This window comes from Symphalangus syndactylus, chromosome 8, assembly GCF_028878055.3.
Source record: "Symphalangus syndactylus isolate Jambi chromosome 8, NHGRI_mSymSyn1-v2.1_pri, whole genome shotgun sequence".
NCBI lineage: Eukaryota > Metazoa > Chordata > Mammalia > Primates > Hylobatidae > Symphalangus > Symphalangus syndactylus.
Genome location: NC_072430.2, coordinates 14,277,968 through 14,295,640, shown reverse-complemented (window position 1 = coordinate 14,295,640; position 17,673 = coordinate 14,277,968). Strand labels below are relative to the sequence as shown.

General features: G+C 46.0%; 2 protein-coding genes across 15 annotated transcripts in view; one reads left to right on the top strand and one right to left on the bottom strand.

Moving 5' to 3' along the window:
* Positions 1 to 17,673, top strand: part of TRAF3 (TNF receptor associated factor 3) — a 134,220-nt gene that overhangs the window by 13,164 nt on the left and 103,383 nt on the right. The window lies entirely within an intron of this gene.
* Positions 356 to 1,001, bottom strand: LOC129487420 (large ribosomal subunit protein uL22-like). Its single transcript, XM_055288100.2, has one exon. It carries the CDS (start codon positions 955 to 957, stop codon positions 403 to 405), a length of 555 nt encoding a protein of 184 aa, XP_055144075.1. The 5' UTR covers positions 958 to 1,001; the 3' UTR covers positions 356 to 402.

Sequence of the window (17,673 nt, the reverse complement as noted above, 5' to 3'; positions counted from 1 at the left end):
AGTTAGTGTAAAGTGGTATCTCATTGTGGTTTGGGTTTGTATTTTCTTGATGAGCAAAGATATTGAATGTCTTTTCATGTGACTCTTGGCCATTCGTATGTTTTTGGAGGGAAGACAATGTTTGTTGTTTGTTGAGTTCTTTATATATTCTGAATGTTAAACCTTTTTTTTTTTTTTTTTGAGACTGAGTCTTCTTCTGTTGCCCAGGCTGGAGTGCAGTGGCATGATCTTGGCTCACTGCAATCTCCACTTCCTGGGTTCCAGCAATTCTCATGCCTCAGCCTCGTGAATAACTGGGACTACAGGCACACACCACCATGCCTGGCTAATTTTTGTATTTTTAGTAGAGATGGGGTTTTTTTTTTTTTTTTCCTTTTAATTACATTTATTTTAATGCTGAATTTACTCCCGTGCCATAAGTTTTTGTTTCTTCAGTTTCTTCTGGGATATCTTTTTCTTCTGGGCAACCTCCTCTTCTGGTTTAGGAACAATCTGTTCCTTTTCCGTAAGGATCATCTCAATGTGGCAGGGAGAGCTCATGTATGGGTTAATCCGACCATGAGCTCTGTAGGTCCGGCGGCGCATCTTAGGTGCTTTGTTCACTTGGATATGCTCAATGACCAAAGAATCTACGTCTAAACCCTTAAGTTCAGCATTACTCTCTGCGTTTTTAAGCATGTGCAGCAAAAATTCAGCACTCTTTTTGGGCCACCGACCTTGTGTCCAGCCCCACTGCTTGGCCTGCGCACACCTGCCAACTCCACCATTGTAACGTCGGAATGGTACGCACTGTTTCTGTAAAGTGACATCTTTCAGATACTTCGTGGCTTTTCCCATATGCATACCCTTGATGGCCTGAGCAGTTTCACGAGTGTTCTTAAAGTGAACACGAAGATTGGAACCTCTTGATTTGCATGATTTCGTGGGGTTCTCCGGGTCAAGTGAATAGCGAACCATTTTCACAGATTACCTCAGGCTGCTTAGGGAAAGAGAGAGATGGGGTTTTGCCATGTTGCCCAGTCTGGTCTAGAACTCCTGGCCTCAAGTGATCCACCCACCTCAGCCTCCCAAAGTGTTGGGATTATAGGTGTGAGCTACTGCACTCAGCCTCTTCTGAGTTTTATTGTTTTAGTTTTTACCTTTAGGTTTTTTATCCATTTCAGTTAATTTTTGTATATGGAATGAGATAGGAGTCCCAATTCATTCTTTTGTATGTTCTTATTTAGTTTTCTCAGCACCATTTATTGAAAACACTGTTCTTTCCCTATTGAATTGTCTTGGCACCCTTGTTAAAAATAAATTGGCCATAGATGTTTGCATTTATTTCTGGACTCTCAGTTCTGTTCTGTTGCTCTGAAAGTCTGTTACATCAGTACCACACTATATTAGTCTGTTCTCATGCTGCTAATAAAGACATACCTGAGACAGGATAATTTATAAAGAAAAAGAGGTTTAATGGACTCATTGTTTCACATGGCTGGGGAGGCCTCACAATCATGGTGAAAGGCAAAGAAGGAGCAAAGGTATGTCTTACATGGCAGCAGGCAAGAGAGTCTGTGCAGGGGAACTGTGCTTTATAAAACCATCAGATCTTGTGAGACTTACTGTCACGAGAACAGCACCGGAAAAACCTGTCCCCATGATTCAGTTACCTCCCCCTGGGTTCCTTCCCATAACACGTGGGGATTATATGAGCTACAATTCAATATGAGATTTGGATGGGGACACAGCCAAACTCATACCACACACTGTTTTGATTACTAAAGCTTTGTAGTAAGTTTTGAAGTAGTAAGTTTGGGAAGTATGAGTCTCCCAACTTTTTCATTTTCTATATTGTTTTGACTGTTCGGGGCCAGTTGCAACTTTATATGAATTTGAATGTCAGCTTTTTCATTTCTGCAAAAAAGGTCATTGGAATTGTAATAGGGAGGGGATTGATTCTGTAGATTGCTTTGGGGGGTTGCAATCTTAACAGTATTGTCTTCCAATCCATGAACGTGGGATGTCTTGTCTTTTTTTTTTTTTTTTTGAGAGGGAGTCTCGCTCTGTTCCCCAGGCTGGAGTGCAGCGGCGCAGTCTCGGCTCACTGCAAGCTCCACCTCCTGGGTTCATGCCATTCTCCTGCCTCAGCCTCCTGAGTAGCTGGGACTACAGGCACCTGCCACCACGCCTGGCTAATTTTTTGTATTTTTTGTAGAGACGGGGTTTCACTGTGTTAGCCGGGATGGTCTCAATCTCCTGACCTCGTGATCTGCCCGCCTCGGCCTCCCAAAGTGCTGGGATTACAGGCGTGAGCCACCACGCCCAGCTGAACTTGGGATGTCTTTTCATTCAATTACGTCTCCTTTAATTTCTTTAAGCAATATTTTTTAGTGTTAGTGTACAAATCATTCATCTTTTTGGATAAATTTATTTCTGGGTGCTTTATTCTTGTGGGTTCTATTGTAAATGAAATTATTTTCTTACCTTTCTTTTTGTATTGCTCATTGCTGGTATATAGAAACAACTGATTTTTGTATGTTGGTCTTATGCCCTACAACCTTGTTGAATTTATTACCTCTAGTAGTTATTTTGTGGGTTCTGTGGGATTTCTTTATGCAGAATCATGTCACCTGCATATATAATTTACCTCTTCTTCCTAATTTGAATGCCTTTTATTTCTTTTTCTTGCCTAATTGCTCTGGCTAAGACATTTAGTACAATTTTGAATAGGAGTGATGAAAGTGAGCATCCTCATATTGTTCCTGATCTTAGGGGAAGCTTTTCACCATTGATTATGAAGCTGGCTGTGTTTTCTTTCTTTCTTTTTGTTTTTTTTTTTTTGTTTTTTTTTTTTTTGACACAGGGTCTTGCTCTGTCACCCAAGCTGGAGTGCAGTAGTGCAATCATGGCTTACTGCAACCTCTGCCTCCCAGGCTCAAGCGATCCTCTCACCTCAGCCTCCTGAGTAGGTGGGACCAAAGGCACATGCAACAATGCCCTGCTATTTTTTTTCTTTTTTTTGTATTTTTGGTAGAGATGGTTTCGCCACGTTGCCCAGTCTAGTCCCAAACTCCTGAGCAGTCAGCCCACCTTGGCCTCCCAAAGTGCTGGGATTACAGGTGCGAGCCACTGTGCCCGGGCTTTTATTTTATTTATTTATTTATTTTTTAACCAGACCGGGTCTCATTCTTTTGCGCAGGCTGGACTACAGTGATGTGATCATAGCTCACTGCAGTCTTGAACTCCCAGGCTCAAGCAATGCTCCTTCTTTAGCCTCCCCGGTAGCTGGGACTACTGTAGGTGCAAGCCACCACACCCTGCTAATTTTTTAATTTTTGTGGAGACAGGGTCTTGCTGTGTTGCCGAGGATGGTCTCAAATTTCTCACCTTGAGGAGTTCTCCTGCCTTAGCCTTCCAGGTAGCTGGGATTACAGGTGTGCGCCAATATGCCCAGTTAATTGATTTTTTTCTTTTTTTGTTTTTTTAGTGATGGGGTCTTGCTGTGTTGCCTAGGCTGATCTCAAATTCCTGGCCTCAAGCAGTCCTCCTGCCTCAGACTCCCAAAATGCTGGGATTACAGGTGTGAACTACTGTGCCTGGCCACTGACTTTTTTTTTTTTTTTTTAATGGAAAGTGGTTGAGTTTTGTCAAATGCTTTTTGTGCATCTTCTGAGATGATCATTTTTTTCGTTGTTCTGTTAATGTAGTGTATTATATTGATTTTGTTTTGTATGTTGAATCACCCTTGCATTCCTGGGATAAACCTCACTTTGTCATGGTATATAACCCTTTTAATGTGTTGTTGGATTGAGTTTGCTACTATTTTGTTGAAGATTTTTGCGTCTGTGTTCATTAGGAATATTAGTCTGTAGTTTTCATTTTTGAGACAGAGTCTTCCTTTGTCACCCAGGCTGGAGTGCTGTGGTGCGATCTCGGGTCACTGCAACCTCAGCCTCCCCAGTAGCTGGGATTACAGGCATGCACTATCATGCCCGGCTAATTTTTGTATTTTTAGTAGCGACAGGGTTTTGCCATGTTGGCCGGGCTGGTCTCGAACACATGGTCTCATGTGATCCACCTGCCTTGGCCCCCTGAAATGCTGGGATTTACAGGCATGAGCCACTGCACCCTGCCTGTAGTTTTCTTTCCTTGTGGTAGTTTTGACTTTGGTATCTGGGAACCAATCTTTTTTTGAGACAGGGTCTTACTCTGTTGCCCAGGTTGGAGTGTAGTGGTATGATCTTGGCTCACTGCAGCCTTGGCCTCCTGCACTGAAGTGGTCCTCCCACCCAGCTGCCTGAGTAGATGGTACTACAGGCACATGCCACCACGCCCAGCAAGTTTTGTTCATTTTTTTTGTGCAGACGAGGTCTCACTGTGTTGTCCAGGCTGGTCTTCAACTCCAGGCCTCAAGTGATCCTCTTGCCTCAGCCTCCCAAAGTGCTGGGATTACAGGTGTGAGCCACTGCTCCCAGCCCCCAGTTGTGTTTTGACAGTGCATCATGTTTCTTCAGAATTTTGAAGCCTGCCCTCTCCTAATTGAGAAAATTCTAGGAGGGTTTCCAAGCAGACCACCCTAACATCTCTGGCTGGGATGATGATGATTGTACCATGTACTTCCCCTCTTCTCAACACAGACACATTCATGTTGTAGTGCCAGCTCTAAGCATAGGAGGTGCACTTAACGGCTTACAGCTGGGGAAAATCATGGCTGACAGCACACCACCAGTGCAGCATCAGGGAAGGGAACTCTATTCCTGATGCCAGGGCAGAAAAAAGATGTGCTTCTTTCATTTCCTGAAAAAGCCACAGATTGTTCCGGATAATGGTTGCTGAATAAGAAACCACCCTAAACATCAGTGATTTTAAACAGTAATCTACTATTACATCTCATGGTTCTGTGGGCTGATCAAGCAGGGCTCAGCTGGGTGATTCTTCTGCTCCATGTGGCCTTGATGGAGGTAATTTATTGGTATTCATCTGTTGGCTGGTCCAGTCATAAGGGTCCAGGATGGCCATACACACATGCTTGGATGGTTGGAAGGCCAGGCTCAGGGGATCCTCCCCATCCTTGTGCTCTCAGGTCCTCTGCAGATGGCCTTTCTCCTAAGGTGGTTGTGCTTCTTACATGACAACTCAGAACTCTTAGAGTGAGTGTTCTAGGAGAGGAAGTGGAAGCTGCCAGTCTCTCTCTCTCTCTCTTTCTTCTTTTTTTTCTTTTGAGATAGAGTCTCACTCTGTTGCCCGGGCTGAGTACAGTGGTACCATCATAGCTCACTGCAGCCTCAAACGCCTGGGCAGAAGTGATCCTCCCAGCCCAGCCTCCCAAGCAGCTGGGACTACAGGTGCATGCCACCATGCATGGCTAATTTCTTAGTTTTTAATTTTTTGTAGAGACAAGATCTTACTGTGTTGCCCAGGCTGGTCTTGAACTCCTGGGTTCAAACGATCCTCCCACCTTGGCCTCCCAGAGTGTTGGGATTACAGGTGTGAGCTACTGTGCCCAGTCTGGAGCTGCCAGTGTCTTAAGCCTGGGCTTGCATATCAGTGTAGCATTATTCCTGCCATGTTCTAAAAAGACACAGAGCCGTCCTATATTTGAGGAGAGGGGACATGGACCCTAACTCTTGATGAAAGGAGGGTCGAAGAATTTGTAACTTTGATCCAGTATATGCATGGTGGCTAGATTCCATAGTGCTCTCAGTAATATATGTTAGATACCCATTTGAAAACTGTTGTGGATTAAAATGGAAATGCCAACTGTTGTGTGCTACTCATTTTCAGTGAGAAACTACATTCTGTGTTCTGAATCAATAATTTCTAAAAAACTTTTGGAGTATACCTATTCATAAAATAATTACCTCTATAAAATGTATGCCTTATCAGCAGCCATCCTTGATCATGCATTTGTCAAGTTTTTAAAGTACAACTTTGGGTCCATACATTTTTTTCTTCCTATTACTAGTTCATTTAAAAAAAATGTTGAAACCTTCCCTTTTATTTTAAATAATATTGTGGGGTTTTTAATATTTCTCTATGTTCTTAAAAAAAGCTTCATTGAGAAAATATTAGTAAGCCTATATATCCTAAATTTCCTTTCGTTTACCCTAGATCATTCTAGTAAATCCCCTAGAGACAGTTCTGGCTGTTTATGTATAAAAGTGTGGTATAAGGCCGGGCGCGGTGGCTCACGCTTGTAATCCCAGCACTTTGGGAGGCCGAGGTGGGCGGATCACGAGGTCAGGAGATCAAGACCAAGGTGAAACCCCGTCTCTACTAAAAATACAAAAAAATTAGCCGGGCGTGGTGGCGGACGCCTGTAGTCCCAGCTACTTGGAGAGGCTGAGGCAGGAGAATGGCGTGAACCCGGGAGGCGGAGCTTGCAGTGAGCCGAGATTGCGCCACTGCACTCCAGCCTGGGCAACAGAGCGAGACTCCATCTCAAAAAAAAAAAAAAAAAAAAAAAAAAAAAGTGTGGTATAATTTGACAGTGTGTGCAGAGGTGTGTGTGGATGTGCTCTCACATAGAAACCCTGCCTTCCCAGCCTGTCTCAGCTGATTGTTCCAACACTGAGCTGAGCAAACATGATGAGGTCACAGAGAAGTGAGGGAGTGGATTTAAATAGTGAAACAAGAAAGCTGTGTCTTTGGCTCCAGTGGAGCCCCAGTGTATTGGGATTAATGAGGGAAGAGCTATGTCTGCCTGTGTTCCATGAGTGCCCCTTGCTTGTACCTCTGTGGAGAACCCCAACAACCCTGGCTGGAAAGCCACCTAATCCTGTGTTTCCCAAGCATAACCTCCCTTTGTTCCCAAGTAAGTCTTTCCTGGACACCTGACCTTCTGTGCAACATAGGCATGAATGAGGAGAGTGAGCTACTGTGGTGTTATGATATATATATACACACACACATATATATGTATATACACATATATACGTGATATGTATACATGATATGTATATACACATATATACGTGATATGTATACATGATATGTATATACACATATACGTGATGTATACATGATATGTATATACACATATATACATGATACGTATACATGATATGTATATATGTATGTGTGTGTGTGTGTATATATATATATGCATAGTTTTCATCCATTATTTCTGACTCATAAGTCCCATAGCCCTTGTTACAGTCTTTTGTTGTAATGTTGGGTGTCTTGCCTCCTTTCAGCTGCCCAAGGCAGGACTCTAATCTGATTGTGAGTCAGACGACCCTTATTCCAGAGAGGGCCCTGCCCCATTCCCTAGAGGAAGGAATGCTGCACAGAGAGGCCAAGATAAGTCCGAACAGACAGGCCTTGCTGGGTTTAGATCATGGTTTTTTGTCCAAAAACATTTCTAGATGATTGTAAGTCATGCCTGTGTAATGAAGCCTCCATAAAAACTCAAGGACAGGACGAGCGTGGTGGCTCACGCGTGTAATCCCAGCACTTTGGGAGGCTGAGGCGGGAGGATCACCTGAGGTCAGGAGTTCAAGACAGGTGACAGGCTGGTCACCCCCAGGCCAAAGAAGGGTAATGAGACTTGAGGCCTGGGGTGGGTACTAGGCAAGGCGGGAGGGCAAGGGCCAGGGGGCAGCATCATTCACACAGTTGAAAACGCGCCCTTGGCCTGTCTCCTCTCTGTGTTCTGCATCTTGCAAAATAGATATTGCCTTGTGTTAAGATGAATCAATATAGTTACCCCTTTTTATATTGTCTTAAGCTTCTTAGGAACTGCTTTATATTTTAGTCACTCAGGCTTGGAGTGAAACATGTAATGTATAGTTCAACCTGAAAAAAGTGATCTGAGAGGCGTCTTCATAGAGTCCCCAGTTCTGTATATGATAAGGTCTCATCAAGCTTTGACATTCTGCTCTTTTACGTGTAACACTACTAATGTAAATGTTTCTGGATTGTATAGAATGGAGGGAAGCATGGAGATTATCTGTTGATGAGCCAGAGACAGGAGGAGGAGGGGGAGGGGGAGGGGGGAGGGGGGAGGAGGAGGGAGGAGGAGGAGATGATAGTGGCGTCCCTCCTGCGGAAACCCCGCAGTGCAAGGACAAGATTCCAGGAGGAGTTAGAGACCAGTGATCTAGTCCCCATCTGTCTTTGTGACCTTAGGCAAATCATTGAATCTATTTAAAAGCCTTGTCTCCTTGCATGGCATATGGAGATGATAGTTGCTGTGAAAATAAAATAATCAGCTTTTAAAAATCACCATAAAAATGAAAAATGGTATTTAAGGTTGAAGGCACTTGTATTTCTTTTTCTTTTTCTTTTTTTTTTTTTTTTGCGATGTAGTTTTGCTCTTGTCACCCAGGCTGGAGTGCAGTGGCACGATCTTGGCTCACTGCAACCTCCGCCACCCAGGTTCAAGCGATTCTCCTGCCTCCTTGCACCACCAGAATAGGACTCTTGTTCAGTTTACGTGAGGAATTTAACCAAATGAGCTTCTGCAGAGAACCAGCATTAGGGTGGTGACCAGGCTGGGGTACATACATGTCATATCAGAAGTGGCCTGAGACTGGGTGTGAGAAGCAGTGGCTGATTTGGACTACTGAAAGCAGAATTAAGAGTCTGGTGGCATTGGGGGGAGATCAGTGCTGTGGAAGGCCTGCTCAGAGTCTTTCTCATGATGGGTACGTTTGGGAGGAGCTTAGCAGACATCAGAGGACCTGCAGAGAGTTGACACAGAGGGAGGAACCAGCTGCACTACCACTCATGTTCTTTTCCATCTTAGCATCTCATGAGCGTAATTCAGAATCCACAGTTTGACTAAGTATGTGCAGATTCCACTCAGTTCATGAATTCATTCCCACAGTGTAGCCTAGCCCAAGTGTTAGCACTTCTTTACTTGTTTTTGTTGTTGTTGTTGTTGTTGTTTGTTTGTTTTTTTGAGACGGAGTTTCACTCTGTTGCCCAGGCTGGAGTGCAATGGTGTGATCTCTGCTCACTGCAACCTCCGTCTCCCAGATTCAAGCAATTCTTCTGCCCCAGCCTCCCGTGTAGCTGGGACTACAGGCACATGCCACCATGCCTGGCTAATTTTTGTATTTTTGGTAGAGATGGGGTTTCATCATGTTGGTCAGGCTGGTCTCGAACTCTTGCCCTCAAGGGACCCGCGTTGCCTTGGCGTCTCAAGTGCTGGAATTACAGGCTGAGCCACTGCTCCTGGCCAAGCACTTCTTTTCTCATAGTCTTCTGCTAAGTATTTGCTTCTGTCAGCTGCCAGGCAGCAATAGTTTTCACATTTATTTGTGGTTGTCCTCTAGAACTTGGCCTTTAGTGTGGTATGTGTAGGATTTTGTTGATTCCAAGGGAGGGTAAAAAAATGCTGTGATCCCCAGAACCTAGGATGGCTGGGGTATTTTGTCTCTGAGGAATTTAATAACATTTTGTGGTCATTGCTGGAGTCTTCCTAGACTCCTTTGATGGAAAGTAGGGACTCCAAGGGGAACTCCTGACTGGGCTTGCAGGCTGCCTTCTCAGAGCCCTACTTTATTAGTGATTTATTTGTCTTAATGGGCTACTAGAAATGACCACAAAAACTGAGGCCCCCACCCATACGATTTCTATCAGTTAAAACCCTGGAAATTCAGATTTAGAGGGAATTTTTAAAGAACTGGGAGTGCTGATGCCCTGCTGGACTGGGAGCCTCTGGTCTAGTGGAAGCAGCACCTTCCCTCCAGGAGCCCCAGTGCTTTAGGAATGCAGGTTCCCAGGCCCTGCCTCAGACCTGCCGACTCACAGTCAGCTCTCAGAGAGGCTGTTAGGTGATTGTTGCGTTCACTTAAATGCGAGAAGCACCTTGCAGGCTTTGGGTGAGAGAGTCGGGGTTCGTACCTTGCCTCTCTTCTTTCCCAGCTGCATGAACTTGACCAAGTTATTTGGCCTTTCTGAACCAGGACAGTAGCACATAAAGTGAGTGCGATGGTGCAGGCCCCATTCCTCAGCCGCAGTGCGGAAACCCCAGAGCCTCTGAAAATGGAATGTTTTTTCATAGATTTGGTGCCACTTGGCCTGAACTTATGTGAGGCTATTTATAATCTCTATTCTACTTAATATGAATATTTCATTATTTTACTACAGATTGTTAATTAACATGTTTCCTTTTCTTTTCCTTTTTTTTTTTTTTTGAGAAGACTCTTGCTCTGTTTCCCAGGCTAGAATCAGTGGTGTGATCAAAGCTCTCTGCAGCCTTGAACTTCTGATCTCAAGAGAACTTCCCACCTCAGCCTCTCAAGTAGCGAGGACTACAGGCTTGTGTCGCCACACCCAGCTGATTTTTTAATTTAAATTTTGTAAAGAAAGGGTTCTTCTCACTTTGTTACCTAAGCTAGTCTCATACTCCTAGACTCAAGTGATCCTCCCACCTTGGCCTCCCAAAGTGCTGGGATTACAGTCATGAGCCACCACACCCGGTGAATTAATGTGTTTTCTTATGGGTACTGCCTCAGACTTCCCTGGGAGTGTTATATAATATATAAAATATGCACACAATATTTCCTTTCTAAAATTCAAAAAATTCTGAACTCTGAAACACATCTGGCCTCGGTTTTGGATAAGGATTGTGGTGCTGTAGATACCCAGCTTATAGGTGGGTCAGTATATGCCATGTTAGTGTGTTGGTATGTGTAGAAAACTCTTGGCAGTTAGCAGACACCCTACAAATGCAGCTATTTTTGTTTGTTTTGAGATAGTGTCTCATTCTGTCACCCAGGCTGAGGTGCAGTAGTACAGTCACAGCTCACTGCAGCCTCGATATTTCGATATCTCGATATGGGTTCAAGTGATCCGCCCATGTCAGCTTCCCAAGTAGCTGGGACCACAAGTATGTGCCACCACACCTGCTTAATTAAAAAAAAATTTTTAATTAAAAAAAATTTTTTTGGCCTGGTGCGGTGGCTCACACCTGTAATCCCAGCACTTTGGGAGGCCGAGGCGGGCAGATCACAAGGTCAGGAGATCGAGACCATTCTGGCTAACACGGTGAAACCCCATCTACTACAAATACAAAAAATTAGCCGGGTGTGGTGGCGGGCGCCTGTAGTCCCAGCTACTCGGGAGGCTGAGGCAGGAGAATGGTGTGAACCCGGGAGGCGGAGCTTGCAGTGAGCCGAGATCACGCCACTGCACTCCAGCCTGGGCGACACAGCGAGACTCCGTCTCAAAAAAAAAAAAAAAAATTTTTTTTTTTTTTTTTTTGAGACGGAGTCTCGCTGTGTCGCCCATTCTGGTCTTGAACTCCTAGTGGTCCTCCCACCTTGGCCTCCGAAAGTGCTGGGATTGCAGGCATGAGCCATTGCACCTGGACTCTTTTTTTTTTTTTTTTGAGATGGAGTCTCTCTCTGTCGCCCAGGCTGGAGTGCAGTGGCGCAATCTTGGCTCACTGCAACCTCTCCCTCCCGGGTTTATGCCATTCTTCTGCCTCAGCCTCCTGAGTAGTTGGGACTACAGGCGCCCACCACTACACCCGGCTGATTTTTTGTATTTTTTAGTAGAGACGGGGTTTCACCATGTTAGCCAGGATAGTCTCGATCTCCTGACCTCGTGATCTGCCCGCCTCGGCCTCCCAAAGTGCTGGGATTACAGGCGTGAGCCACCACGCCCAGCCAACTGTTTAAAGACATTTCAAGCCGAGAGCAGAAATTGTGTTAGAAGGTGGCTGTATTAGTCCATTCTCATGCTGCTATGAAAAAATACCTGAGGCTGGGCGCGGTGGCTCACGCCTGTAATTCCAGCACTTTGGGAGGTCGAGGTGGTGGATCATGAGGTCAGGAGTTCGAGACCAGCCTGGCCAAGATGGTGAAACTCCATCTCTACTAAAAATACAAAAAAAAATTAGCCAGGTGCGTGGCAGGCGCCTATAATCCCAGCTACTCAGGAGGCTGAGGCAGGAGAATCGCTTGAACTTGGTAGGCGGAAGTTTCAGTGAGCCCAGATCATGCCACTGTGCTCTAGCTTGGGCAACAGAGCAAGACTCTGTCTCAAAAAAAAGAAATACCTGAGACTGGGTAATTTATTAATATAAAGAAAAGAGGTTTAATTGACTCGCAGTTCAGCATGGCTGCGGAGGCCTCAGGAAACTTACAATCATGGTGGAAGGGGAAGCAGACACGTCCTTCTTCACATGGTGGCAGCGAGGAGAAGTGCTGAGAAAAGGGGGCAAAGCCCCTTACAGAACCATCAGATCTCGTGAGAACTCACTATCACAAGAACAGGATGATGGAAACTGCCCCCATGATTCAATTTCCTCCCCCCAGGTCCCTCCCATGACACATGGGGATTATGGGAACCACAATTCAAGATGAGTTTTGGGTAGAGACACAGCCCTATCAGTGGCTTACGCTCCTGGCTTGGCCTCCTGGCAGGCTTTTATAGAGGGAGTGGGACCCTTGTTGGGCATGAAGGACCTGTGTTCCTTAGAGTTACAATCTTGGAATGTCAGTCCTCAGCTTCTTGTTTTTCTTTTCACCCAGATGGTGCACATAAGGAGGCAGCATGAGGTGGGGTGGTGGCTAAGGGCGTGAGTGCTGGTGGCAGGCTGCCTGGTCTGAGTGGCCCTGGGTCTTGGGCAGTTACCTTCCATGTGTCTCAGTTCTTTTACCTAGAAATCAGGATAATGGTACCTACCCCCTGGAAGTGTGAGATGGAAAGCATTTAGCATAGGTAAGCTCAATAAAATTTAGCAGTTTTAGTTATCTAGGACCATAATGGAGGTTAAGTCGGCCAGAAGTAGAATTTTTTTTTTTTTTTTTTAAGAGACGGGGTCTCGCTGTGTTGCTTTGGCTGGACTCAAGCTCCTGGGCTCAGTTGATCCTCCTGCTTCAGCCTCCTGAGTAGCTGGGTGTGCACCCTGCACCCAGCCAGAAGTGGAATATCTTGCTGGGGCTGGGCTCAGAGCTGGAGCTGGTGGCCCGCTCTGCTCGCTTACAGAATTCTGTACGGTTTCTGATTTCTCTCAGCCTCTGTCCTTCACCTGCAAGCATCTGATGACTGCTGCATGTACCATAAAAACATGCAAATATACAATTCTTGGCTTTGAGGAGGTGACCCTATGAAATTGACTTAAAAAAAGTTGGGCCGGATATAGTGGCTGGCGCCTGTAATCCCAGCACTTTGAGAGGCTCAGGATGGAGGAGCGCTTGAGCCCAGGAGTTTGAGGCCCTGTCTGAGAGAGAATTAGCTGGGCATGTTGGTGTGCGCCTGTGGTCCCAGCTACTCAGGAGGTGGGGCGAGAGGGATCCTTCCAGGCTGAGACGTGAGGGTTCGTTGAGCCCAGGAGGTCCATACTGCGGTGAGCCATGATTGGGCCACTGCATTCTAGCCTCAGTGACAGAGTGAGACTGTTTAAAAAAAAGAAAACAAAAAAAACTTTAGAGAAGTCATACGGTTGACTTGTGTGTGTCTATGCAGACTCCCTTTTCTCTGTAGAGACTTAGAATCTTCAGTTCTCTGGAGTGTTCTTCAGATTCCCTTGCTCCATGACTGACCTTGGCTAGGAAAATAATTGGGCCGTTTTTGGTGCACAGCAGATGAAAATTATCAGTATGTCCCTAGCTTTCCACTGTGAGGCTGCCGTAGCAACAGAGGACAGTGGATGTGTGACTTGTACCCTTTCAGAGGGCCAAGAATGCAATATCCTAAAGCAGCCTTTTCTTTTTTTATTTTTTGAGTTAGGGTCTCACTCTGTTGCCCAGGCTGGAGTGTAATGGCATGATCTCAGCTCACGGGAGCATCAACCTCCTGGGCTCAAGTGACCCTCCCACCTCAGCTTCACAAGTAGCTGGAACTACAGGTGCAAGCCACCACACTGGATAATTTTTGTATTTTTTGTAGAGACAGGGTTTTGCTGTATTGCCCAGGCTGGTCTTGAACTCCTGGCCTCAAGTAAGGCAGTCCTTCCAAAGATTGTCCAGTTTAGACCCAGACTCTTCAGAGGAAATGTCAGCATGTTTTGATGTCACGGTTCAAAACCTCACTGGGATGGTTTGTGTGAGTACATACCTGTTTTACTTTTAGTTTCACTAGAGGATGTCATTTGGACTAGTTGTTTTTAAGTGAACATTTCAAACTTAACTAAATTTGATTCCTGTTTCCTTGGTTGTAGTTACATGGAAAGACCACTGGGTCTGGGACAGTGGTTCTCATCCAGAGATGGAGTTGGTGGGGTGGGGGTAGGGTGCAGTTTTGTACCCTAGGGGGCATTTTGCAATGTCTGGAAACCTTCAGAAGTGGGGTGGGGGATGCCACTGGCGTTGGTAAGTAGAGCCAGGGATGCTGTGAACACCCTGCAGTGCTCAGCATGTCCCTACAGCAAAGAGTTTTCGGGTTCAAAATGTTAGTCGTGCCAAGGTTGCGAAACCATGGCTTGGAAGTTGTTCATTCACGATACTCTTCTTGATTTCTAGTGAATGCATGACTGTTAAGATTTTATGTTTTCATGAGGTGGGGTACTTTCTACAGAGATTCAGTCTCTTTAGTCATTAAACAGCAGAGGGCACTTGGAGGCTAGAGTGCCCAGAAGTCCATCGAGCCAGTCTGGATAAACCCTTCCCAAGATGCCATAATTTACATCAAAACTTTGGTTAGCAGAGTGGGAATTTTTTAGTAGATACCATTAGAAAAATAAAATAATTTTCCAGCTGTGGTTCCCAAGTTCCCCAAACTTATGTCTTTAGTCCAAGCTGCCCCTTGAGCTTCAGCTTCGGACCTGCATATTTATTTAACAGCTGTTGAGTCCTTGGTATGTGCCGGGCACCCTCCTGTGTGCCAGGGCATGGCAGGAAATGATATGGGCAGCTCCCTGTAGTCATGAGGCCTGTGTTCTAAGGCAGGCCTTGAAGCATAGCAAGACCATAGGGAAGTCCATGTGCTGATTCCAGAAGAATAGAGGGGGCCTGGCAGGGCTCGGGGGAAGTCAAGAGTGGAGTACTTCACATAGCTGGGCTCAGAGGGGCTCATTGTCCCGGACCTGCAGGACAAGGAGGCATTTTGTCCACAAACCTTGAGAGTGAGTGAATGGGGCATGCCTGGGGCCACTGGGTGTTATTGCTTGAATGACACCTAACCTGTCTCTAGTGAAGCTTTTGATTCCTCCCTACCCCCATCCAGATGCTAGAAGACTGGGGAGCATTTCTTGGTCCCTCTTCTCTCACAATCTGTCGTTGGTGCTCACTTCTGCACCCTGTTTTCCCACGTCCCTGGTCCCCAGCCCAGGCAAGCCCTCTGCTGATGCCGGTGGCCCCAACTTGTCTGTCTGCTTCACCCCAGTTCTCTCCAGGCCTTTCTCCATGCTGCTGTCAGAGAGATCTAGACACAGGTGGCCTCCTGCCCTTCCCTGAAAACCCTTTATGGCCTCTGACTGCATTCAGTGCACCCTGCATTCCTCCTGAGAAGGTCTTGCGTCTCCCTCCTGCCCCAGCTTCAGCCCCAGGAGCCTGCCTGCCCAGGAGGCCATGATCGTTCCGCTTGGACACTGCCTGTCCTGCCTGCTGCCTTATCCTCCTTTCTCCAGAGGCCTGAGGCCTCAGTCTCCCCATGCCTGCACCTGGAGTCCTATTGCCTGTGTCCTACAGTTTCCTCCTCAGCCATCCCCACAGGGCTGTGTCCCTTTCTACTAACCATGTTTATTTTCTTATTTTCTTGTGGAGATGTGGTCTTGCTATGCTGCCCAGGCCGGTCTTGGTCTCCTGGCCTCAAGCAGTCCTCCTGCTTTGGCCATCTTTAGATGATAAATCACTCACCTGTCCTGCCTTTCACGTGGAGGATGGGTGGATGATTCACAGGGACCCGCCCTCCTTCCCGCAGAGTTGGGGTTTTTGTGTAGGGGATTTTTCTGTCAGTTATTTTTTCCTCACCTTTCAGAGTATTAAAAGAACTAAGCCATTAGTGGTGAGGCATGAGGGCAGCGACCACAGCTCCAGGGGAGCTCTCTTATCCCTACAGCTGGCAAATGTTCTACTCTGTTTTCATGGCGCACAGAAAGGTAGGCACATAGTGATGTTGTTAGTAAGCTTTTGAAGTAGAGCATGGTGAGTTAGTTGGCCTTTTTACGAAAAAGGAAATGGAAAACTAGCACCATTGTCTTGGCATAATTACTCCAACATGCAAATCAGCACTGGAAGGAAGTTGAGGCAGCATACCTCTATGCTCCACTAGTCCTTAAGACACGTCTGAAAGTAATGAAATCTTACTTTATTAGAGGTGAAGGAATGCATGGATGGAATGCATGGTCCAGGTGTTTATAACTGTGCATTTATTTGGTGGTTGTTTTGGATGGACAGGAAGTGGGAGAGGAGGGCACAGAGAGTCACTTTGGCCACGTCCCTGGTTTGCCACAGGCTGATAGTGGAGAATTCCTAAGTTTCACAATGGAAGATGGATGTGAAAGAAGAACACACTAGGCCAGGTGCGGTGGCTCACACCTGTGATCCCAGCATTTTGGGAGGCTGAGACAGGGTAATCACCTGAGGTCAGGAGTTTGAGACCAGCCTGGCCAACATGGTGAAAACCCGCCTTTACTACAAATATAAAAATTAGCCGGGCGTGGTGGCACATGCCTGTAATCCTAGCTACTCAGGAGGCTGAGGCAGGAGAATTGCTTGAACCCAGGAGGCAGAGGTTGCAGTGAGCCGAGATTATGCCACTGCACTCCAGCCTGGGCAACAGAGCAAGACTCCATCTCAAAAAAAAAAAAAAAAAAAAGAGCCATACTAGTCAGGTGCTAGAGGGCTTCCAAGGCAACCTCCAAGGGAAGGAAGTGTCTGAGAAGAGGATTTGTTGGAACAGAAAAACTTCTAAATTGGTCTAGAAGGTGCACCCTAGCTATAGACCCATTTTACAGGACATAATGTAAATATTAAAGGCACATTTTCAGTATTTGGGGAAAATATATCCTCTGAGTCGAATGACCAATGGCTGTTTCTAGAAAAATTTTAGTTGTAGTTTTAATTTGATTGTCTTGAGTGTGGTGATAGATTGACTTTTTTTTTTTTTTAAGACAGTCTTAATGCTGTTGACCAGGCTGCAGTGCAGTGGCACAATCTCGGCTCACTGCAGCCTCCACCTCCTGGGTTCAAGCGATTCTCCTGCCTCAGCCTCCTGAGTAGCTGGGATTACAGGCGTGTGCCATCACACCCAGCTATTATTTATTTATTTATTTTGAGACGGAGTCTCACTCTGTCACCCAGGCTGGAGTACAGTGGCGCGATCCTGGCTTACTGCAGCCTCTGCCTCCCAGGTTCAAGCAATTCTCTTGCCTCAGCCTCCCGAGTAGCTGGGACTACAGCTGCATGCCACTACGCCCGGCTAATTTTTGTATTTTTAGTAAAGACTGGGTTTCACTGTGTTAGCCAGGATGGTCTCAATCTCCTGACCTCGTGATCCACCTGCCTTGGCCTCTCAAAGTGCTGGTATTACAGGCATGAGCCACTGTACCTGGCCATACCTGGCTAATTTTTGTATTTTTAGTAGAGACGGGGCTTCACCAGTTGTCCAGGCTGGTCTCAAACTCCTCACCTCAGGTGATCTGCCCGCTTCAGCCTCCCAAAGTGCTGAGATTACAGGCATGAGCCACCGCGCCTGGCCTAGATTGACTTTTTTAAAGCTCTGTGTCTCCTGGAAATGGAACGTATCCCAAATGAGGATTATTTTTAAGCTTTATAATAAAATCTTTCACAG

Excerpts from the sequence above, each read along its gene's own strand:
- LOC129487420 (XM_055288100.2), bottom strand. The coding sequence starts at position 957 with ATGGTTCGCTATTCACTTGACCCGGAGAACCCCACGAAATCATGCAAA.